The 24683-nt window shown below is 50.7% G+C and overlaps 1 protein-coding gene across 2 annotated transcripts; it reads right to left on the bottom strand.

Annotated features, from left to right (window-relative positions):
• Nucleotides 1-1519: 1519 nt before the first annotated feature.
• SLC26A9 (solute carrier family 26 member 9) lies at nt 1520-23702 on the bottom strand. 2 transcript variants are annotated; one of them, XM_065854551.2, is made up of 21 exons: nt 23591-23702; nt 16748-16874; nt 15671-15810; nt 15267-15377; nt 14628-14803; nt 14264-14428; nt 13551-13703; nt 13108-13190; nt 12700-12847; nt 11868-11981; nt 11350-11427; nt 11017-11112; nt 9124-9230; nt 8506-8575; nt 8198-8290; nt 7708-7824; nt 6857-7174; nt 6572-6626; nt 6053-6198; nt 5165-5242; nt 1520-4480 (listed from the first exon to the last, which is right to left on the bottom strand). In XM_065854551.2, the coding sequence occupies exons 2-21, from the start codon at nt 16870-16872 to the stop codon at nt 4433-4435; spliced, it is 2421 nt and encodes an 806-aa protein (XP_065710623.1). In that variant the 5' UTR covers nt 16873-16874; nt 23591-23702; the 3' UTR covers nt 1520-4432. The 2 variants fall into 2 exon arrangements, with proteins under 2 accessions (XP_065710623.1, XP_071673919.1); XM_071817818.1 differs by lacking the exon at nt 23591-23702 and adding an exon at nt 18437-18490.
• Between the last annotated feature and the right edge of the window lie 981 nt (nt 23703-24683).

Below are 24683 nucleotides of genomic sequence, written 5' to 3'. Positions count from 1 at the left end.
GAGAGGGCGACCAATGGGCTGCTTAGACACGCCCCCTCCGCGTGGGCTCCTGGGAGTTTTAGTTCTGCGCCGCCGCGCGTTCAAAATGGCGGCGGGCGAGTGGTGAAGGGGTCAGAGAATGTGCTGATCTGGGGGAACCCAGAGGTTTAATCGGTTCCAACTCCTGTCCCTGCACAGGGCATCCCACAGGCCACACCGTGTGTCTGAGGACGTTGTCCAGTCTCTTCTTGAACACCATCAGGCTTGGGGCCGTGACACCTCCCTGGGAGCCTGTTCAGTGTCCAGCGCCTCTGGGTGAAGAACCTTTTCCTCATGTCCCACTGACCCTCCCTGGCCCATCTGCCATTCCCTGGGTTCTGTCACTGTCACAGAGAGAAGAGCTCAGCCCTGCCCCTCCTGCTCCCCTTGTGAGTGTAGGAAACAATTACCTTGCAAATAGAATAGGCCCAGGCAGGATCTGTCAGCAAAGCATATTTTAATAACGATTTTGCAAGGTCGGGTGTTCTACCTAAAGGTAGGCATGCAGAAAAGGGCAAAAAGCCCCAGCTTATATCCCCCCAAAATCCTGGCTGCAATTTCCCTGCCTATTAGTTGGTGCTGCAGGGTTTACAGACCCCCCAACATCTGCTTTGGTCTACACACAATACCCTTCCCCTTATCAATCTATTGAAGATACGGATTCCTGATACTTTGGCTACCCTTCCCCCTTTGGTCTACACACAATACCCTTCCCCTTATCAATCTATTGAAGATACGGATTCCTGATACTTTGGCTACCCTTCCCCCTAAATTAACTTGTAAATACAGGTTATCAGTATGCATACAGGTGTCAGTATACATTCTGGGAAGAGACCGTGTTTTATATTAAGGATTCATGTCTCTCGGTCCTACTGGGGTCAGGCGCCAGGTCCCCGGTTATGTAACAACAACAGTTTTTTGTGAGATGTTCCTCACATGAGAAAGCTGTAGTCTGAGTGCTGGTTCTTTCTCCTCTATGTGAAATTGTGTGTTTCTTAGCCCAAAGGGATCGTTTAGGAGCTTCCCACAGCAGCAGGAGATAATGGGAATGTCCCCGCACCCTGGCCTGTGCTGTGCCCAGAGACCGAGAGCGCTGGGGCTCGGGACGCTGCTCCCAAAACAAATATTCCCAAAACAATGAGGTGCGTGGGGGGAAAAAGGGGCATCCGTGGAGAATTCAGTGGGGTGGCGAGTGCCAGAGTGGGGCAGGAGGATGCCGGTGGGGACCGGGCTGAGCAACAGGCCTCGGGCAGCATGTGGTGTTTCAGCCCCGCTCCTGACAGGGTTTAAAGCCACCTGTTTTTTACCACTATTTACTTCACAGAGCATGATGGAAAAACTTGTTTTTCCCCTCTTTACAGCTGTCTTGCACTGATTTGAAGATTTATTCTGTCTTCCCATGGCAAAAACTGGCCTGAGATGTTTCATACCAGAGGGGAGCTGCCGTGGAGAGCCTGCTTTCGAATCAACAGAGGAAGCAGGTGATTGTTCACACATCCTTTATTATCAAAAAAGAACAAACCCAATATTAAATTAAATAAATTACAAACATTTCTGAGCGGGTTATATATCATGCATTTATCACCTAAGGCTTCAGAGCCATTACACGTCAACATCACTTACTTTAATAGCAAAAAAGGGACACTTGAAATTGAAATTTTTCTACCCCAGCATGAATTTGTGCTTCCCTAATTCTCTTGCCTGGGCACTTAGAAATAAAGACTGATGTTATTGCTGGAATCTGCCCATGGCTACAGAAATTACATATCCTTCTACCCGGGTCATCAGAATCACAGAGCATATGGTCACTGCTGCTGCCGCCTCTCTTGACATCCCATCCCTTCTGTTTGTAGGAACTTCAAGAAATACAATTTAATTTTTATACATGGTCTATTGCTCTGAGGCTTCTTGTGTTTGGCCCATCAGGCCCTGAGATTGTGAAATCAGCATCCTGTAATTAACCTTGAATGAAGAACTGGAAATTGGAATTTTCCTCGTTTAACGTGGTGCCGCCTCAGAGAGACAGAAATATCGATTAGCTACTGTAGGAAAGTTTCTTGTTCCGTTGCACCAATTTCTTTGTTGCTTTTTTCAAACAAGCAAGTAAAAGGAAAGCTCAGACAGTAACGAAAGACCATGAGTAATCACCCTCAAAGATAATTTAAGAGAATTAATCTCTTGATTTTACCTTATAGAACAAGCTATACATAGATTTTGGAAAAATCACTGCTGTCTAAGATTAAAATACATAATCACCATTAGTTAGTGGGTTTTTCCTTTCGGAAACTAACCTCTTTTGGTTTTATTACTCTCTCCTGTACCACATAATCGGAAACCGAGGTGGAGAAATGGTGACTTAGTTAATGAGGTGTTATTACATATCAAACCAAGCTGGCTGAGTCCTGATGTCGTTTCCTTTAACGATGGTTCACGAAACTCTATTTTCCTTAAAAATGAGACATCTGGGAGCTGTTGGAAAGCCCCACTTTCCCCAGAAAGCCTTTTAGCAATCGGCTCTTTAGTATCTTGGAGTAATAAAACAGAAATAACTTTTAAAAATATAATTGACTTTCATTATTAAGGCCAGTCTTTATTTTTTGGAAGCATGGAAAGATAACAAACCGTCCAGTTTTACTTCAATCACTGTTCAGTTTTTCTTGTCGCCTCTTGCGTTTTATCCCAATGCTGAAACACTTTGTAGGAAGATTTGAAATTCAAACAAAAGAAATTGTTTCCATTGCAATTGAAGTATGTGTCTTTATCTTAAGTTTTGTTATAACCTTATCTTCATAAAAGCCACATTTGAGGTTGAAATGCACTGAAGAAAGAAGTGTCCCTTTAACCCCTGGTTTATGCTTTGATTTTTCAGGCTTTATATTGTCATCTTGTCATTACTGTCACAACATCAGCACTGGGTAGGAAGGGAAGGCATCAGAAAAGGAAGCTAAAATAGCAGTTGCTATTAGCATCACTCAAATGTAAAAGAATGTCAGATTCTTTAGAAATTATTAAGATCTCAGCTGTCTGTCGGTGGGTTAGTGAGGCAGGCGTGTTTGCCTGAGAGGTAGATGGTCCTGCTAGCATCAGTCTGTGGTGAATTTTAGCGAAAATCATCTAATGTAGTGGAAAATTGTTATGGAAATATGCCATCCCATACAAGAAATGACTCTTGCTGCACAAGTGACCACTTGAGAGCTCGTCACCATAGCACAGGGTGTCACTTGGGCTGGTCCTGAGTTGGAGACATAGAATACACTCAAATTTCAGTTTTCCTGCTCTGGATCGATGGCATTATGAAGAGTGTGCAGAAGGGGCTTCCCGCCCTGTCCCTGAATTTGCTACTTGTGATCAAAATGATTTATGAAAAAACAAATATCTCCCCAAAGCACTCAGCCATGTTCTGGACTAAAGCTTTGAGTTGTTCTGATCAACTAGAGGATGGGAAGGGAGTCAGAACAGCCTTGGGGCGAATGCTGCTGTGCCATCCGCACTGTTCGGTCAGTGGAAAGGTCCCTAAAAACCTTGAGAGAGGGTTTGAGCTGGACCCTGAGTCTTTGAACACATGTTCAACCCATGAGGTGGGCAGGAGAACACGTGCACGTAACACACGGTGACAAGGGATTCTTATTTCTGATTACAAACTAGTCCTATTAGCAAGAAAAAGAAATGTTAGAAAGTAGCCCTGCTGAGACAGAGTGTGGAGGTCTTTGGGTGTCAGAAATACGGGATGGGATTGCAGCAGAAATACGGGACATTGCGGGGACATTGAGGAGGGGACACAGGGAAGGCAGAGGGGGTGGCACGCAGGGAAATCTGGGGGGTCGCACTCGCTGTGCAGACGCCCCAAAGGTCAGTGCATGTTTTTGAACAGCATCATGTTACAAAACTGCATCATAGAATCATTTCAGTTGGAAGAGACCTTCAGGATCATCGAGTCCAACCGCATCTGGCAAGAGTTGCTTTTGCTCATGAGTTGAAGCTGTGAAAGGCTCTTAATATTCGCTTATACTTCATCGTGAAAAGAGGGAGTGGGGAAAGAAAGGAGGGGGGTGCCCAAATTATGTGGTGCCTGTGCAGACAGAAGAGTGCGACTGTGTGAGACAAAGAGCACTTGGCAAAAATGAGTAATCGTCCCGTGTGTTAAGGCACCTGCCTTCAAATGAACTCGCTTCTCTTCTGTAATTAATGACATGGCTTTTTCCTGAGTTCCTGCTTCTGGAGATTTCTGTTTTCTGCTCCAGCGTCCGCTGCTCTGAGTAGCAGAAGCAGTGGAGGGAGGAATTGATGATCAGTTTGAGAGGTGCAATGGCCTCTTGCTTTGCAAACTTATTGTATCCCCGGGTGGAAGCGCAGCTCTTCACGGAGGGATGGGAGAGAGGAGTCTGTTTGGGGGTGTTTGCCCGCACGCCGATGCTCACAGAGCTGTCTGGGTCTCTGAGTGGAACATGCTGCCAAACATCTCCTAAAGGGCACACAAGGCATGTGTGGTTAGGGCTGGTGCCACAAACCCAGCAATGCAGCTCAGCAGCTGTTGAGTCACAGAAATGCCACCCTCCAACCCTCCTCCATGGGGGACAGCTGCTGGTGGAGGGGTCACTCTGCCCCCCAGGACCTGGGTTCAGTGGCTGCAGATCACTTTGGCATTAACAGTTTTGCGCTGAAAAACTCGAAGGGTGACCCTTCTTTTGTGCTTGAGCTAAACCTGACCCCAGCGGATGGAGACCACAGGTCTGACCATGAACCTGAGCTCTGTGGCCCAGAACAGATTGACGGGCTCCCCGGTGGGGTGACTGGGCTGCTCCTGCATCCAGGTGCCTGCCAGAGCCCCTCATGAGTCTGGATTTAGGTTATGACTCAATGATCTCAAGGGTCTCTTCCAACCAAAATTATTCTATGATTCTGCAATTCACAGAATGGTTGGTTTGGAAGGGACCTCTGGTGATCATCTAGTCCAGCCCACCTGCTAAAACATCTATGACAGGGATTTCAAATTATTTTTGCAACTAGCTTCCCAAAGCATTACTGCTGTTAGCTGTGTGCCTGGCAAGGGCACAGGGGACTTCCCATCTCATAAATCCCAATCACAGCTTCTGATTTCCACCTCATGTCCCCAGGTGAAGAAGTGACACCTGGCACTAGACCTCACCTCCTCCAGGTTCTTGAACTCTGCACTGCTTTCATCCACGGACTCGTCGGAGATGGAGAGCTCCGTCTGGTGCGGCCTCTACGCAGAAAAGAATCCAACCCACAAATCAGCAGAGCGCAGGGTTGAAAGGGACGAAACAAAATGACCAACCCAGGCTTAAAACATCACACATGCTCAAAGGGAAGAAGGGGCACAGGAGGAATCCTGTTTCAGTTGTTTATCTCCTCTGACTGAGCTGGCATTTACATATCTCTCTGCCGAGATATGAGATACCTTAACTTATTCACCTCAGATAACTGGCTCACACTGCTCTGGTTCCACCTCCAATTATTGCACAATAAATCAGCCCATATTTGGGGAAGCAGCTTGTCTGACCCTGTGTTGTCAACAGGGGCCACATTTCTGCCTCTGTTTTTTCTCCTCCTGCCAAGGGAAGCGTTCGTGGATGCTGGGGCAATTCAAAAACAGGGACATGTGCTTTGCCTTCATTTCCGAGGGCCAAATTCTGCCTTTGCGTGCAGCTGCATGTTCCAGTCAACCCCAAACAGAGGCTGTAGTGCTGGAGCGGCTCTTTGGGCTTCCCCAGGCTGGGACAACATTAATCTCTGAGCTGGGGGTTGCAGAAGACGTTTACACTTCTGAGCTGCCACTGAGATCAATTTGATCAGTAGGTGCTTGGCCCGTACATGGGAATTATTATTTTACATGAGAATTATTGTTATACATGAGATGAAATATTTTGTTGGCTTTAGGCCTTTACCACTTGAGATAAACAAGGGACTTTGTTAGGTGCAGCAGTGCGTGGTTATTCTTCCTTGGTGCTGACGTGGTGTGTAAGCCTAATAGTGCACTCCTGTGAGCTGGAGAAAGACTGGGGAGCGAATTTACCTCTTCTGAGACAGGCGGGTGGACAACTTCCCTGCTGTTTGCCAGGGCAAACAAAACAGCGTCGTGGATGGTCAAGAAGATTTGACTTCGGTCCAGGCCTCCTTCTTCGAAGACTCCACCTGTGCTAATGTCATTGTACACCTGGGCTGGAGAAAGGAAAGGGAAGTGAACAAGAAGGAAACCAAAGAATGAAGCTTTTGAAGGTCTGAATGACTGTCAGTGGTCCTCTGAGGGAAGAAGCAGGTTTGCTGCAGAAATGAGGATGTAGGGATTTATCTTCCTACATGCTGAAGGTGGAGATGTTCCAGTCATACCACTTCCCAAATGAAAGGACCTATTTCACACACAGAAAAACAGCATTTCTCCTTAATTTCTTCTGTTCTTTCATCTGTTCCGGTTTGCTCTGACAGGAGGCTGACAGCTCGCACGGTTTGCATAAAGAACACAAAAAGATCTGTCTGCCAGGAGCACATCCATGGGGGAAAACCACATGGAAATGTCTCTTTCATGGATTCTTACCATGTACATTTGCCAAGAACACTTGAATCCCAATCTTCTGATAACTGGAACACAGCTAGAAGGGATGAGAAGGGAGAGAGAGGATTAGTAACACTGCCACCCCCGTTTTGTGTTTATGCATAAAGTCTTTTATCCAGGACCTTACGTGTGCCCTGGGGATGCTGAAGGAGAAAGCCACACAAACCTTCTACTGAGGAGGGTAAATGTCTTTATCTGAGCTGCCTGAGAGAGCGGAAGGTACCTGGGTGATACATTGCTTGGCGGTGTTTGTAGTATAGAACTAACCTTGCCCAGTGCTTTTGTGCCCATTAGGTCAACAAAACACACTCCGCTCATGTCCAGGATGATGGTGTGAAAGCTGATATAGGGCGGTGCTGTCATCACAGGGTCAACATTTGCCGTAGGTGTGACGCTGAAAGTGCTTCCTTGCAGCGTAGAGGTGCTGCCCAGCTCGCTGGAGGTGCAGACCTGCCCAGCGCCGTTGGCGGGCGGGCGGAAGGTGACGTAGGAGATGCTGGCACCATTAGCAGTCGTCTGGTTGTTGTTGGTATCTGTTGGAGAGGTGCTTTCAAAGTCTTTCTGGAGCTCTTGCAAAGACAAGGTCTACAGCAAACCAGAAATGCAGAGTCAGGGCAGGGCACAGCAACCAGCACAAGCTGAGATCCTGGCGTGGGAATGCACCTCAAGTATTCAGCGGCATGAAGTGTTTTAATCTGGACTAACTCCAGCCTGGTGCTAGACTGAATGTCCCTTGGGGTGGAACGCCTTAGATTAATTTTAAATGATTGCTGGTCGCATGCTTCAAGACTGCTCAGCAATGCAAACCAAACCAAGCTGGGGTGACTGGGAAATGTGCTTCAAAAGGGCACAAGAGGACAAGCCCAGTTTCTAGCGAATTGTTCACCGTGTTCCCATTCTAGCCACCTCTACAGCTTTCTTGATCCCAAGCACTTCCAGTTTTCCTGCATCTTGAGGTTTTGGCTATTGGGAGGGATGGAGATGTGGGTGGGAAGGAAAAGAAGCAAGAAGTAGTAAACGGGCCTGGGAAGACAGTGCAGAAAATCCTTTATCTAGAGGAGCTGTTTGATGGGGACTTGAGATCTTATCCATCAACGCAGGGAAACAAACTGAGTTACCTTGTTCTGGCTCAGTAAGAGTTTCGGTAGCTGTGTTGGTGGTTGTGCTGTCCCCTTCTCCTGCTGTTTCACATATTTCTTCCTGGCTAAGTACACTTTACCGGGATCCACCCCGGTCTGTGGAAAAGACAAAAAAAAGGAAGAAAATGTCTTTCTTCCCATTTTGCAGCCCGTGGCACATGGCGCAGGGGGACAGCAGCGGCTCATCCTGGTGGCAACTGGAGAGCAACATCTCCAGGGTCCCTGCACACTTGCAGTGAGGGGATGACTCTGCTTTGGCAGAGCTTGGAGGAAGATAGTGCCAGGATTTGGGCATAACCTCTAAAATGAGATCTACAAACCATCCTGAAGATCAGGGAGAGGAGGATGGAAAAGGATGGACATGGCCATCTTTCATGGCCATCTTAGTTACCTCCATGTAGCAACACGGGAGAGAGAAAGGCCCCTTTGGGCTTTGCTGCAAACAGGGATTTCTTAGGGCATCGCTCACCTTGGCTATAATCTTCTCGCGGAATATCTCTGAGTTGGCAAAATACAGCGGCGAGCAGTAGGTCACAATTTTAATCCCATTAAGTTCGTGTACCTGCAACGGAGACAAGAGCTCAAACCAGGCGTGACAGGGGGTGTGTGAGAGGTGACGGGGAGTTTGGGCAGCAGGTAACTGGGAAGGGCAGTTGAAGAGCAGCTCTCCTGCTACCCCCGAAACGAGCAGCAACAGCAGCAGCAACATCATGGTCACATTGGGTACCAGCGGTAAGGAACAGTGTGTTCTCTGAGAGTGCTCCAGCTTCTGCTTACCTTGTTGTAGTCTTTAGGGTTCTTGTAGATGTCAGTGGAAATTACTTGGCCCAGGGCAGAGCCGTTACGGCTGGGAGAAAAGAGACAACCAGAATTAGAGTAAATACTGCAGGGGAGTAAAACTGCTTTGCTTCACATTCCATACCAGGATTTGAAAATTTGCTTTGTGAAAATACTTAGATTTCATCCCCGCAGAGTCTACAAGGCAAAAAAAGTGTCAGCAGTTTGACATCCCAGACTGGGAAATATTAATAAAGGGCTTTGATGGATTAAAAATGGTGTATAAGGTTCACGCCAGTCTCTGCGCATGTACGGGGGGGGCTCTTTATGTGCAGGATTTTCTGCTGCGGACTCTGCGGGCAGCGTTTCATGCCGAAGTGAATACCTGCAGCTTTCCCCCTGCCTTGGGATGTGCACATCGCTAAGCGTGCGCAGGAGCGGGAATGCAGGCAGTAAATTAGCGCCTGCCATTCCTGTTTGCACATTCCAGGGGCCGGGGAGGACACCTGCACTCCCCCAGGCTCCTGCCACACGTTCCTCCGAAACACGGGCCAGAGGTCGGTTATAAAAATAATCTACGGTTTATTCTACAGTTTTGGGAGCAACACCGGTACTTACAACTGGGTATGGAAAACCACAACCAGCACGGAAAATCCCACACCGACAGCAACTCCATAGGGAAGGCTCAGGAAGAAAGCAGAGAGGAAGCTGACGAGCCAGACCAGCTGTGGAAAGAGAAGAGCACGGAGGGTCATTTTACTGTGTCACGGGCTGGAGCACAGCGAGGGAGGGATGCTGGTATTCTGCACCCAAAGAACTACACAGCTGAGGATCAAAAGACCCAAGACTTGAATTCTGCAGCTATTCTAATGAGGCGGTTTATTGCCTGCTTTGGTGTGAAACATCATAGCTGGGAAGCCTGCCAAAAGCTACAGCTTTTCAGCTGTAAAAGCAGCCAGCGCGTTTCTTCACAGCAGCGGGAACATCCGCACCGCTCGCTCTGTTCAAAATGTATCAGCCTCTCTAGTCGAGAAAAGGCTTCCTCAAATCAGACCATCTGCTGCTCAGAAAGGGCTCCCAACACCGCCCAAAAGGCTCCTGCTGCCAGTCAGGGCATTTCAGAAGGAATGGGCATGTCTGAAAACCGTCTGAGCACCTGCTGGTAATGACCTGAACACAGAGCAGATTTGATGACAAAGTATCACAGAGCATATCAAAACGTGCTCCATCTCTTGCTCTGAACTCGGTCATTTGTCATTTTTGTATATTAAGCACTCAAGCATCACCTTCCGTGTGAAATTAGTCCTTCCTCAACATATAAACGTGCCTGCTGAGAATCATTATCGGGTTATTATAATCCCATCCTCAAGGCTGACAAAACCTATCTTTGACCTTGGACAAACCAGGGTAACTTTGGTGACTTCAGCACCTTAATTTCTATGCGTGGTGCATAGAAATGACAAGGGCTTCCCCTCCACCCAGAGGTCACCCTGGGCTGTGTCTATGGAGCGATCCCTTTAGTTAGCACTGCAACACAACCAGATTTGAGGTAACAAACACCAATGGGCTGACATCATCCAGAAACGGTGTTCCCAGTTTTGGGACAGGACACCGAATCTAGTTCAAATTCCAGGGAGATTAAGGTCAGGGGAAATGCAGTTCACTGCATTGGCATCTCCCTGCTCCCCATACTCCCTGCAGGATTTGAACTTTTCTCTCTCTGATGGTTCTTTCCTACATAACCGTGTCAGCTCAGACCTCGCACATCCATGGTCCGGTCAGTCTGTCAGGCTTAATCCTGAGCATGGACCAGTTTGTTTTTGTATCTTGTGCCATGTGCTACAACGTGCCCTCACGTCGCGCTCACACCCTGGGCTGCTAAGCCATCTCTGCTCCAGCACCTGTTTGAACGGTATTTTGGGAAAGCTCTTGATGACTTGGGTCAGCCCCTTTGGACTCCTGATTTCTCCGATAAGGCGGTTTGTCGGGACCTGACAGGATATTGGCTCAGTGTCCACACGCACCACTCAGCCGTGGGAGTCCTGTTCAAACACTGTCTTTTTATGTCAGACATTTCCAAATTCCGTTCTCACTCCCCCGCGCCCCCCGCCTGGGTTTATACATCAACCAGTGCCTGGAGTCCTTATCGCTGTGAAGGGCTCTCCTCACCCTGGAGGGCTATTGTGTGAGTTTTTAAGTCATGACTCCCAGATATTGAGCAGGGCCGGTTTGGCTAGTTCTGGGCAAACAGGCTCCCGTGGTTGATTGGCATTTAAACACAGCAGGTAATAGTTCAGGCCTCTCCGATACGTGCGCTGAGCTTGAGAGTGCTCAGCTGGGCCGAACAGGCTCTCAGGACATCATTGGCGAGGGGTTGGGAGCATGATCGCATCGAGAGAGTGAAACCCACCTTTTGCAGGGGACTCAAACTGCCCTCCTGCCCCCCAAAAACCTGCCGGGGGGTGGTCTGCCCACCCTGCCTCTGCCTCCCCGCCGACCCCAGGCACTCACACAGTCCAGCTTGCTCTTCTTCCACAGGTAGAAGGGATCGGCCAGCTGCTTGAGGGAGTTTTTCAGGTTCACGGCGATGAGGGCTCCCAGGACGGACTGCGGATGAGAGGGGATCGTGTCAAGCTGAGGTGTGGACGTGCCACATGTTGCTCTCTAGAGCATCTCCCTTCCGTGGTCCAGTTACCACAAGGGAATGCTCAAAAGAGTCTCACTTCTATCTGAGCATGATAATTTAGACTATTCTTGCTTCCAGAGACTCGGTGCAAACAGGACCCCAGCCCGGGAATGAACTGTGTGTGGAGATGTGATGAATTGCACAGATGTTTGTGTTACCTTTGGAAGAGGTTCGAGGTAGATCCCCAGAGCCAACATGGTCACCATGACCACCAAGGCCACAAAGAAACTTGCCACCTGCAAAAAAAGAAAGAGGTCACATCAGCAAAGACCAGTGTTTTCCTAAACCCCCTCTGGTCTTCCCTCTCACGCTGCTCCAGCCAACAGCACAAGTGGTCCCTGCAGTATTTTATGTGAGCAAACAATTGCCTCCGAGAAATGAGCCCAGATTTTGCAGATCTCACAGATAACCCCAAACTTCCCTCACGCGGTAGCTCTGCTCAGTCACAGCCAGACTGGGAATGCAGATTTACAACCCTTCATCTGTGACCAACCCAAAGAACCACCCAGGGAACAAAATAGGGTTCAAGAGAGAGGATATTGTGCTTTTAACAATGAGGAATGGTGATCTATGGAGCTTCTCCAGACCTGCAGCAAGCGATGTCAGGCTGGCAGCATGCAGGGGTTTGTGGTCAAGTGGGGTCATGTAGGGAAGAGAGGAGGAGGAGGTTACTAACTTGTGATTTCCCTCCTGCCCCGTCGACGGCGAGAGTGACGGAGAGAGCACAGCAGATCACGTGGATTTTGAAGAAGGATCCAAAGAAGTTGCTGCAGCCCAGGGCCAGCATTTCCTATGGAGATGGGGGAACATGGTCATCAGAAAGGACTCCTGCCCTGCCAGCACCTCTGAGCTGCCAGGTGGGAGAGCAGGAGCCAGACCCTGGGTTTTGTGTGGGCTGGGAAGGGATTTGAGTTCCCACAGTGTGTCCCAGAGCTTTTCCTTCCAGCACGGGCTGGGACAGGCGCTGGTATAGCAGGGAAACCTGGAAGCACAGCTCCACATAAACACGTTGTCATCTGTTGACACACTAAGGGCAGGGCTTCACGTGGTATGCGTGGCTGTTATTGAAAGCTGCCACTGTGCCAGTGATGACAAAAGAGGATCATTTAATGTCCTGCCTCTCGCAGTATCTAGGTGACACACCAGGAATCCAGGTCTTTCTGCGCTCAATGAGAAACACATGTGCCTCGTTGTGCTCCAACAACCTGCAAAAATGCTGTCTATGCCAGTGCTCAGCACTTAAGCTAGATCTGGAGGGAGAGCAAAGCAAAGAGCTCAACCTAAGGCTTTCTTCCCTTTCGCAGGCTCTCTCCAGTCCGTGGGAGATGGATCTACCATGTCCTTTATCCCCCCACCTGGCAAGCTGCCACCCGAGCCTGCACGCACAGGAGCAGCACATCTGTTTGGAGCACGTCTGAAACCTCCCAAATCACACAACAAGGTTTTCCTTTCATGCCTGAGAGCAAAAGAACCGGTCCTGGACCGTGTCCCACCAGACCAACCGTTACCTGGTTGGGGTCCACGTCGTAGCCATGCTTGGCCGCCAGCGTCCTCCCCATGGCCAGGTTGATCACGTAGCCCACGATGGCGAGCGAGAAAGCCGTGCCGATCATGTCCTTCCACTTGCTCACCAGGGGCAGGGTTGGTGCTGGGAACCTGCGCACAAAGCAGAGGCCAGAAGCAGTTGTGACACGGGTGTCTGGGTGCTGGTGAAGTGGGCAAGGAGCTGGTGTGTTCAGGAATGACATAATCCATGTGTACAGCGAGGACAGCTCCAGTGACTGGTGACAGTTGTGTAAGAGGGCAGCCCTGGAAGGGGACTGTCGGGTAGCAGGGAAGAGTGAGATGTTTTCCAGGCTGCAGGGGGAGGAAGGAAAATTATCTGGAAGTTGAGTCAGACCTGCACATGCACTTACCCCATGCCGATCATCCCAACAACGGGCATGCCGTACTTCTCAGGCATGTTGAAGCCACCGGAGATGGCAGTCGCAACTATTACCTGGAAGTACAGATTATAAAAGAGCAGTAAGCAGACAGACCGTGAGCTCGCTCAGAAGCGCTAAGCTTGCTGTGCTGCTGGAGCTGATAGTGGAAAATTAGCACTAAATTTGGGCTAGGAAAGGAGAAAACCTCCACAGCAGGAGTTCTGTCCCTCATCCTCAGCATCATCAGGATGCAGGTACAGTCTAACAGGGACGAGCTGGGGGGCAAAGGTGTCCTCCATGGGGATGGCCCATTTTCTGACCCCAGGATGTGTGGGAGTCACATCATATTCCCTGTATAGATGCTGCACATGATAGGCCGTCTGTGGAGGGATTGTCTCCTGGGGGGTCTGAGGGACAACTCGTGTGTCACTTACGATGATGATCTCCATGGGGATGGGCATCCGGATCTTATTCATGTACTTTAGGTTGAGCTCCTTGACAATGATCAGGAGCACGGCACTGACCAAGGCGTAGACCAGGGAGGCCACGTTGGTTTTAGGCAGACCTTTACAAATATCAATGAATGTCTGAAGGGGAGAGAAGAGGAGAAGGTGTCATGGGGAACCAGAGTGGACAACATGGACAGCACAATTGAGAGCACTTGTTACCGTAATCAACTGCAAACACCCTGAGATGTGCCGAGGGTGAGAGAAATGCTAGAAACTCTGCTGCTGAGAGATCAGCAACCAGCCCTGGGTCTGTGCTGTCTGGTTAAATGCAGTTCTAGCCACATCGTTGGAGGATGCATCCATGGAAGATGCAGGAAAGCCCAGGAATAGGTAAACCTGCTCATAGCAAAAGCTTCTGTTGCTAACAATTGCACAAAACTCCTGCTGTAAAGCACCGCGCTTCATATTGTCCACTAATCCCAGACCCATATCACTATTTCTAATTAGAAAGTAGCAGACGAGGGCTCAGATAATGCTGTGAACGCACTGGCAGCAGCCCAGGCGTGCTGGGCTGGGAGTGCTGCAGACAGCCTGTCCCCCTCCACCCTTCCCGTCTCCCCAAGCCCTCTCGGTGATGCTGCGGTGGCCGCTGGGGTAAGGAGGTGCAGGGGAGGCCCCTGCCCAGAGCACCCACTTACGTAGACGATAGCTAAGGGCCCGGTGTAAGATGGGACCGTCAAGCCGAAGACGTACTTGAGCACGGAGATGAGGATCTGCAGCCCTGCTGCTGTCATGAAACCCCTGATGAAAGACTCGGAGAGGTAGATGGCAACAAAGCCAAATTGCACGAATCCCAGGCACAGCTAGGGCAGGACAGACAAGGCGTTAATCGGAATGTGCCGAGGCACAGAGCCTGAGCGTGCTGAGGCATCACCCACTTAGAAGTGGGACCTCTTCTGGCATCTTCTACCACCATCTCTGCTCCAGAGTTGGACCCCAGCTGATCCTGTGGGGTCAGCCCTGGCCAGAGGACACAGCAGAGGTGGTGCAGCGAGTCCTTACTTGTATGATGGCTGTCAGGCAGGCCAGCGTGGCAGAGATCTCCAGCCTGGCTGCTTCCAGGGCTGTGGTATTCACACTGGTCTCATTCGTAGTGTGGTTGAGGTACTCGAAGTCTGACTCCGGAGCCAGCTCATGGCAGACATTGCCAACAATAATGCTGATGACGGCAAAAGTACCTATAGCACAACATTGTGCTGTCAGCAAGTTGCTCTAGAGAGCATCCTGTCCTGGAAGGCGCTTGGACAGGTCGGGCTGTCCACACCGAGCCACCCAGCCCATCATGACAGCCAGCGCTCCAGTGGGAGGCGGCAGCAGTTCCTTGGGGTGAGATCCTGCTGTGAAGCTGGAATCAGGGATCCCATAAACCCCTGATGGCCCAAACATGCCCAGACATCTCTGTTGCCCAGAGAGGTGGTGGATGAACCATCCCTGGAGACATCCCAGGCCAGGCGATGGGGCTCTGAGCAATCTGAGCTGGTGAAGATGTCCCTGTCATGGCAGGGGGGGCACTGGGGGAGCGGGGAAGGTCCCTTCAACCCAAACCATTCTGTGATTCTTTGATTCTATTCTGGAACACACCAAGTATTCCCAGCCTGTATTTAACTGCCTTATACAGACAATTGCTGTGCAAATTCTTACCTGGGACCATCTGACGGATCCCGCCAAGGAAGAAATATGTTACCAGGGGGAAGAAGGAGGAGTAGAGCCCATTGACGGGTGGCAGGTTGGCCAGCAGCGCGAAGGCCATCCCTGGAAAACACAAGGGAAACGGGTAGGTCAGCCAGGTCTGTGCAGCTGGCGGCCCCTTGACCTGCTCACACTCACGTCATCTCCAACAAGGTGCTGCAGCCAAAGAGAGCAGGGAAAGGCACCATGAAGAGATATTAGACAAGCAGGTTGGAGGTAGAGCTTGGGTTTATACACGTCAGCAGTAAAGGTAGCTAATCCCCCCAGACTGGACATCAGCTGTCATCTGCAGCCCTTTATTTGAACTGGCAAAGTGCTATCCCCTCCTGGTGACCCAGAAAGTCACTGTATCTCACCTTGTGGCACTTGAATTGTCCCCGCACTGAGCCCACCGAGAACATCAGGCAAAACGTAGTCCTTAATTTTATACTTGGGGAGCCACACAAGTATTGGGAACAGGCTGTAGAGGATGACTTTGAATCTGGAAGCTGAACATCTAGAGGAGACAAAAAAACAGTGCAAATAAGGAAGGAAGCAAGCGAGCTGGGAAGTGAGCAAAAAATGAAGGATATTTGTATGAATGTCTCAACCTTTCTCCCCCACCAAATCCTGAGCCCAATATTTGGTGCAGAGCCCTTCCCTGCGAGGGCAAGGCTGGTGCAGTGAACGGGCTGGGTGTGCCATGGAGGGTGATTGTGGGCACGTTCCTGAGTCTGTGAGGTCCCTGATGCTGCCACAGCTGGAGCAGGAACCTGCGCAGAGCAAAGGATTTACCTCCCCAATACCCCGGTACCCTCCAGGTAGGGGACGGGTGAGCTGTAGAGAGCAAACACAGCTCAGAGATTCATGCACAGAGCCAAAGATGAACTTTTTCAGGTCTTTGGTCAAAAAACCACAAGTGTGTCTGAAGGAAGAAGATTGCTGCTGGGTTGGCACATGCAAATTATATCTCTTCTTCCTGTATGACTGCCTTCATTTTTCCAAGGAATGGACTTCCAAGGCAGCAATCGCAGGATTAATCACCTTTATTTAAGGAAAGCCAGTACTATTTTTGATCAGAAAGCTGATGAAAGGAAATCCCAGCTGGAAAGCTTAAAGAAATAACCCCCAAACGCATACCTTCATCACCATTTATATATTTTTCATTACTAAACAACTTGGAAAACAGAACCCCAAATCCTGAATGCACTTAGTGCAAACTGTTCTGCTTATTTGCCTTGCAGTGGAACAGCTGAGGCAGGGAAAAGAGCAGCCAGCTTCATGTGCTTCAGTACAATTTGCATTCTCCTGTGCCTTTCATCCATCTTTCAAAGAAGATCATGGAGAAGGTTTCCCAGGCTAAAAATAGGAACTACATCCCCAGGTCTGGATTAAATCCTAATTCCAGACCAAATCTGCTTTACATTTGCCCCAGCAATTTCGTTCTATGTTACCTGAAAAGGTTTTTCAACTTTTCCCCAACGGGGTAACTTCTGCTTTTCTTCTCGAACTCCTCATCGAAGAGGCTGACGGAATACGCAGGACGTTCGATGACATAGCGAGGCCTGGCGTGGCTCATCTCTGGATCATTTATCAATTTTTCCCAGAAAATAAAATAAAAAGAAAGAAAAAGCAAAGCCAAGAATGTAAGTGGAGCTGGCCCCGGCCGCGGTATAACAGACCAGACACCTCCAGCGTCTGGGAGCCCTCCCCGAACTTCTCCACCCTAAATAGTTTCCCCGTGGCGCGGAGGCAGGTCCTGGGAGTGGCTTCTCCCAGCACCGGGGGCTGTTGCTCCCCAGCGCAGGGCGATTTTAATGGCTATTTTGAGGTGATGCTAATGAGTGATGCCGCACGAGGGGGGTCGGAGCGCGCCCTGGGTTGTCTGGCAGATGAGCACGGGTGTTAAGCCGAGCTCTGGCAGGGTCTGCATTTGTGCCTGGGGCAAAACTTGACCTTTCTCATGCCTCAGCTTCGCCGTCCGCAGGTGGGGTTGGCAGGACTGGGCAGCCCTGACACGGTTTGCAATGGTAGATACCGGCATCATGAACAAAGGCACTTTCCGCTGAGGTGTTCCCGTTGTGCTGTCGAGTGGTTTCATTTGCATTCAGCGATTTCTTGCTTGCCAGGAGAGGCTGTGGACGAGCCCTTGCTTTGCTCTAGGAAGCGATGCGCAGAAAGATAACCGTTGCCAATTCGTTTCAGTGATGAAGATGCCAAAACATCCTGATGGACTAGTCCTGCCCAGTATCTGGGTCTCGCCAAAGAAAGATGCTGAGCTTCAGAGAGCCCTTATTTTACTATGCCTGGCAAGAGGGGAGAATCATTCTGAACTGGAGAGGCTGGGGGTGGAGGGAGGAAGTGGTCAGATATAAAACAATCATCTTGGTAATTGTTCGTGGTATGGAGTGTATCTAAGTGGGTCATTGCCCAACACAGGAGTGGAAGAGGGGGTGGAAAAAGCTGGTGATTCAGGCAGGAGAACATATCAAGGAACAACATTCAGGTTGCTGAGAGCTTATGGAGTGATTTGAATGCACCAGCTCCTCCTCTCTCCTCTTTCGGCACAGTGAGAACTGGCGAAATCAGTGCACACCTTAACACTGACTTCAGTGAAACCGTGATGAGCAAAATGTCCATCTGTAGGACTGAGGTCAGTCCTCCCTGATAAGCAGATACCTCGGAATGGGGGCTGGAAAGATGAGTAACGAGCAGCCGAGCAGCCCAAAAGTCCCGGACAGCCGGGAAGGTGTGATGCAGGCAGCCGAAACTTTTGGGAGAATTTAGGTCAACAGGATCATTATGCAAACAGGAGTTAATGGGTTTAGAAAAAGAGGTCATCAACCCCACTCTTTCGGTGGATGCTTTCGCGATCACAGGGGCAATCAAGTGCAGTTTGCTGCGAAACTGCGATGGTGTGGTTCAAATTCCAGGCTCCAAGCTGCACTCGCTGACTCCAGAGGGACCCCAGCCTGTGTCTTTGGAGGGCCAGGGCTGTTCCAGCTTGCTCAAAAAGGTGACAAGCCCCATTCCTGCACTGCCAGCTGCTTATTCCAGTGCCCTCTGCAGGCATGCACACACTGGCACCCCTGCTACCGCTTTTCAGCTGGAGACACCCTGCCAAGAGCAATTACAAGCCTTACCTTTTGGACGATTGGTGCAGGCCGAGACTAAGCAGTGTCCTAGGCTCTTTCCTAGTCCCTAGGCTCCTGCCAGGAGGCCGACTGATAAACGGCCATTCCCTGGTTTTCCCACGTCAGTCTGCGCCGCTCTCGTCCCTGCCTCGTGGCCTTGCTGCAGATCCCGTGGCCGAGCAGGTTCCCGGTCCTGTGCCAGGTCCCAGCTCCACAGCTCTCCTCTGGATTCCCAGTTCTCCTTTGTGAACATTTTGTAGCCCAGGCCCTGGCCCAACAAGTGGATTCTAAGGCGTGATAAATCCAGTTGAGTTTCTGGTGCAAGAAGTCTCAACTTTATTTCTCGGCTCCATCACTTGCTGAGCAGCATATCTGCATCAGTCAGACTGAGCCAGCTAATTACATCACAGCTCTTTAATGAATTTCCCCTGCTGAGCGAAAGTGCTGGCAATCACAAAAAATAATAAACAGGGCAAGTATAGAGGTAAAAATATCCCCATGATTAAATTCCATCTTAAACAAACAGGCTAATGATGTCAGAGTCTCGGACAGAGTCAAGTTCTTGACTTGGCTTATCACTGGCCTTGCCCTAGATCAAACAGCAGGTTAAACCTTTGAGATTTCAGAATTAAAGAGAACGAGCTGTGCGACTGCTCCTTGAACAAAAGGCAACACCAGCTGTCCTGGTGTTGATGGGATAAGACCACAACAAGCTGCAGAGCTGGTTTAAACCCTGCAGCGGGGGCAGGATGCTGAATCAATGCAATGTGTGTGGAGAGAAAAGCAAAGTGCCACTGAGTTGCTGTGTTGCAGGGACCAGGTTTTTCAAGAGCTCTGTTCCAAAATGGTCATGGAAATAAAGAATAAGGTCTGGGGGAAGAGCTCCAAGCATGGAGCCCCTGTTACAAGAGTTTTAGGAAGCCCATTCCTCCAAGGTGTTGGAGTGGGTGATGCTGAGAAATGTGGAGTTTGGCCTCACTGATAAATCTGAGCCTGGGATCTTGGAGAAACTGTGACACACCGAGTACGTAACTGTGATGTGATACTTGGAGCAAGCCACGAATGAAGGCAGAACTGCTTCAAGAATATGATGTGGGTGAAAGATCTTGTCCCAGTAGGTCACAGTGAAGAGTCCCATCGGGTCATACCCGCCGCAAACCATCCTGTGCATGCCAGGCACAGACCTTTTTTCCCAGTGTTCATCTTGCAAATGCACTTACTAAGCTCTTATCTTCTGTCCCGGTGCTGATGATAGCTGTGTTTGGGAAGAGGAAAGTCACATTGAGGTTTCTGGCTAGTGTTGATAGGAGCCACTGGCATAAAGCCACTTTGCTGTGCTGGCGTAGGCACTGAAAAGGGACTCCAGCCCAAGAAGTGAGTCAAAATTTAGTGGGAGAGCAATCTGATCGCTGCCTTGTGCGTAATGTAAGGTCCCAAATTGATCCCAGTGCAAGAGCTGGACATTCAGGGAGTGCCTCTGCTACGTTTTGGGCAGAAAAAATAAATCAGTGCTCTGGAAATAACGTTTCCTCCTTTGTCTGCCCGCTCTCCATCCCCATTCTCCTCGCACAGGGCAATGTACACGCAGATCTCCCTGCTGATGGAGTTCAGAGGTCTGTTCTCTTCCAAATCCTGGGTGAATCGTCATGAAAAACATCTCTCTCCCCTCTCCATTGCCCAAGAGACAGTTATAAAGAAGCAACTCTCCCCTACCCCAGGAGGCAAGGTCTGCCTGGAGAAGGCGAGCACAGGTGCAAGAGTTTGGTTGCGACACCAGGACAAGGTCTTGACTCCTGTTCCCCTGAATTGACGCCTTTAGTGCCGCGTCCACCTCGACTCCCAGCTCCCATCTGGCACCGCTTGCAGCTCTGGCCGTGGGGACCGCGGGAGCCCCGGGGCAACGCGATGAAAGGGCCAAAGTCTCGCAAGGTCAGGGGAGGAACCTGTCACCTCCTGTCCTGGAACCTCTGCTGGGCTTCTTCACCGCGGCATGGCGTGGGGAAGGACAGCGCGGCTGCAGCGCCGGGCTCTGCGGTGCCAGGTGCTGCAGTGTGGATGCTGTCGTGCCAGATGTTGTAGTGCAACGTGCTGTGGTGCTGGATGCTGCAGTGCCAGATGTTGCAGTGTCAGGCTCTGCAGTGCCAGATGTTGCAGTGTCAGGCTCTGCAGTGCCAGATGCGACGGTGCTGGGCTCCGTGGTGCCAGATGTTGCATTGCCAGATGTTGCATTGCCAGATGCTGTGGTGCCAGGTGCTCCCCCAGACCGAACTCTGCATCACCCTCTAACCACACACCTGCATCCCTCTCCCTTTCCAGCCTCTGGTGTTGAGCTGGGCTGGCAGAGAACACAGGCAGGAGAAGGAGGCTTCTGCCATCAGTCAGGTGTTTCAGAGGGACGTTGGATAATTTGCCCAGCAGCCCCACGCTGCCAGGTTTTCACTCTCAGACCCCCCGGCATCAAGGACAGTGGCTCATGGGCCACACCAGGAGCTCGTCACCAAGGGACCCCCAGCAGGTTTGCTCAGAAAACACCTTGCAGTGGTAAAGCCAGATCTATAGTCCCACATTTCTGCCACAGGTGTATTGCTATAAACATCTTTCCTGGTAATCCAGGGAAGAGGCAGAAGCAGAGGAGCGGTGGCTGTGTTTCAGGGGCTGCACGCACGGTGCCATGTACTGAATGCACACACTTGACCATGGGCTTTGACTTTTCCTTGATTTCTGCCCTTTGGAAATAGAAGCGACCGATGCTAGGAGAGCATATAGGAGCTAGGAAAAACACCCTATCCCGAAAATGACTTTTAACCTCAGAAAAGGCAAAATGCCAGAGTTCATAAAGCTCAATGAAAACTTAGTTGTTTCAATTCATTTTCCGTCGCAACGGCTGGTGGAATAAAAGCCAGAGAGAGAGGGAGAGAGAGAAGGAAGGACAGAGGTGCCAGGAGGTGCCAGCCGGCCCTGTCTGAGTCCCAGAAGGAGCCGTGTCCTGCGGGTGCAGGGACAGCGAGGGGACATCTCTGTGTCCCTCCCGCTCCCGCCTTCCCATCCCGTCCCACTGCGCTGCAGCCTCGGCTCGACCGTCCCCCCGGAGCAGCCGTCCTGTCCCTCCGCCCCTGCCCTTTTGCCCACAGAGCAGCCAGGCATTAAATCAATGTTTTCTCTTTGTTTAGATCAAATATTTGGAGTGTGAAAGAGGTGATTTCCACAAGGCAGATGGCCCTTTTCTTGTTTGAAGCGAACCGGGCAGCAGCACTGCACTCTGCTCTTGTTCTGCTGGCGCTGGGCCGGTGCCAATGTTTGATATACCACTTCACACGAGTTTCTAACCAAACTAGCTCTGCGCTTGGTAACCAGAATAATAAGATCTGCAGTCATCTGCCAGCTACTGAAGGTGAAGCTAAAGTGTTTGGCTCAAAGGGTGTTTATTAAATAAAAGGCTTATATTCAGCAGCTCGGCTTCTGCTCTTTTTAATGCTGCTGTAAACACAGCAAATGCCGTGAGCACGGAGATCTGCTCTGCACTGGCACCGGGATAAACAAGCCCAGATTTGACCCGCTTTTTCTGCAATTTGTTTGATTAACATTCTTGTTCTCAGCCCCACCCTCACACTCCATTACTTTGGTAGTTGCATCCAGCACTGTAGGAAGGGGGACTGGGGCACGACCCGGGGTGCTGAGCTCCGGGATGCAGATACAGCCCCATCATGGTCCTCTGAAAGCCACCGGCTTCCCTGCTGTGCCCTGGAGGTGTCACTATGCTGGATGTAGCCCAGCGGTGCTGGGATCAGCCACCTCAGTCCATCCCCTAGAAAGCGGTGTCTCCATCCTTCCCCCCAACTCGGCATAGAGACCCCTTGGGATGGAGAGGAGAGAAGGCTGGAAAATTCACTTAAAAGAAGAAGCAGCGCAATTTCGGTGGCCCTCGCCGCCACAAGTCTCTGCTTCCCGTGCGCCTCTGACACAGACCTGACCTTTCGCCTTTGAAGGGCCGGCGGGCAACGCAAATCCCGAGGAATTAAAAAGGCTGCAGCATTCTTGCTGTGCCTGCGAACACTTGTCCGGGATGCCCGCCGAGAACCCGCTCCTGCCCGCGCTCCCCACCCCTGCGGATTCGCTCTCGGAGAAGGAAGAACACCTCTGGGGTCACCCAGTCCGTCCTCACCCAGAGGCAGAGGATGGCAGAGCACTTCTCTGCTGGAAATCTCTGACCCGGGACTGAAATACTGTGTGGCCAGCAACAAATGTCACTCCAAGGACTCAGCTTCAAGGGAGAGGAGAGGTCTCTAGCTTACATTTTCAGCTTCCTTACAAATAACGTGCAGACAAATTTTATCGGGGCAAAACAGAAAGCATCCTAGCTGCATTGTTTACCGCAATGGACACAGTCTACCAGCCTTAGGGGGATATTTGCTTTTGTCTCTATACGAGGGAGTTTGCCCAAATTGGACATAAACAACCCATGAAATGACACTGGGAGGAGCTGGAGACCCCGTGCCTGGTCTGACAGGTATCAGTTTGGGGCAACTTTTGATTCCCAGGTTTAAAATTCCCTCTCAATCCAATTCCATGCTCACAGCCATGCATCGGGGTGTCCCGCGCAGCAAAACCCTTTGCCTTGGTCAGATTCCTGTGCACAACCTGTGCTCATCAACCATCACTTACAGAAACTGGGCTACGCATCCTTTTTCACTGTGTCTGTGTGAGCAAACTCAGATTTGGGCTGTGACATCCTCGGGGAGGGACCACTTTACATGGTCACATGCACAGAAAGCTCTGATCAGAACAGGGATCCAAAACCAGAGGATCTGTCAACAGTATTGCCTCTCCTATACCAGGCAAATCCCCCCACAGATCTCAGCAGGAGCCAGCCAGGGTAAGATGCAGGATTTATTCTAGTAGTAATTCATTCACATATTTGGCTCTTCCAGCCTCTCTTCATAAATCAAGCTCTTGGATCATTGGTGTTGCTAATTCCTGAGTAAATCTGCTGCCGTAAATCCCCTTTGCAAAAGGAAGGAGAAAAAGAGAAAGGGGGGGGTCGAAAAACAAAATAGAAGCACCAGTTCTTCAAATACTGAAACTCACACCCCGTGGCTGTGCAACTGGAGTGTAAATCCCCCACGCCCACCCAGACAAAGAGCGCGATTGTTGGAGCCGGGTTACCTGCGCCTGGCCGGGCGGAGAAAGGGCCGATTCTGCTCTGCGAGGGGAGCTGCAGATGTGGCCAGAAAAGCCCCGTCCGAGAGGTGCTCCCGAGGAGCCGTGCAGAGCTCTGCGCTCCGAGGAGCCCAGTGAGTCATTTATAAATCACCTCAGTCAAGGGGACCGAGGGTTGTGCTCGGCGCCTGATTGGCTTGGAGGAGCTAATTGCAAGCAAGTACACCCAGGCTAAGCCCAGGAGATAGCCAGGGGAGATAAGGAGAGACCTGAAGAGGGACAAGGGCTTTTTTGGATGTCCCCCCTCACCCCACCCCTTCCCACTCAGGCTTGGGCTTTTTGATCACCTTTGCAAGTCCCTCCGTGCTCTCGGTGACAATAGCTCATATTCACTGTCACCCCAGGCCCCCTCCCTCGCCTGCTTTGGACTTGGGGTGGGAGAAGATGCTTTTGTTGTCCCGGGCGAGCTTCCTGGCGCGGTGGGCAGCGTCTCCCCGGCCTTTGTGCTCGGGGCGACTCTCCGCCTCCGGGATGGACAATGGTGCGCTTTGTGCCAGCGCCGGACCCCGCCACTCGGGCTTTGAAGATGGGATTGGCAGGGGGAAGTGGTTTCTTTCTTATTTCCATGTTCAAAGGGATGAGAGGAGTGGGAAGGAGAGGTGAAGCCCCCGCGACCTGCCCAGGAGACAGGAGAAGAGGTGGAAGGATGCGCTGGTGCGTGTCAGGCTGGGCTCTCCATCACCAGCCTTGCAGGAATGGTCCTTGCAGGGCCAGCCGGGCGCCACACCTGAGCCGTGTGCTCGTCTGGAGTTTGACATGATCTTCGGATGCTCCTGGCACAGGGATGGAGCTGGAGATGCTGGGAAGGGTTGTCTGGATGCTGCAGACTTGGGGGTCACCCTCAGAGGTACCGATCAACCTCCTGGCCTGGGGATTTGCTGGTGTCTCAGGAAATGCAGGGTTTTGAGCTGAAAAAAGGCACTGGTGTGATGTGTGTGTTGACAGGAAGCAGCTGCCTCAGACTAGGGGAAAGGGCTTGTTCCCTGGTGCCACAACGTCCTTGACCTGTGCTGGTGTCACCGTGTCCAGGCTCATGGTC

Source organism: Patagioenas fasciata, chromosome 21, assembly GCF_037038585.1.
Source record: "Patagioenas fasciata isolate bPatFas1 chromosome 21, bPatFas1.hap1, whole genome shotgun sequence".
Lineage (NCBI taxonomy): Eukaryota > Metazoa > Chordata > Aves > Columbiformes > Columbidae > Patagioenas > Patagioenas fasciata.
Note: the sequence above shows the minus strand (reverse complement) of the source record. Positions and strands in the feature narration are given on the sequence as shown.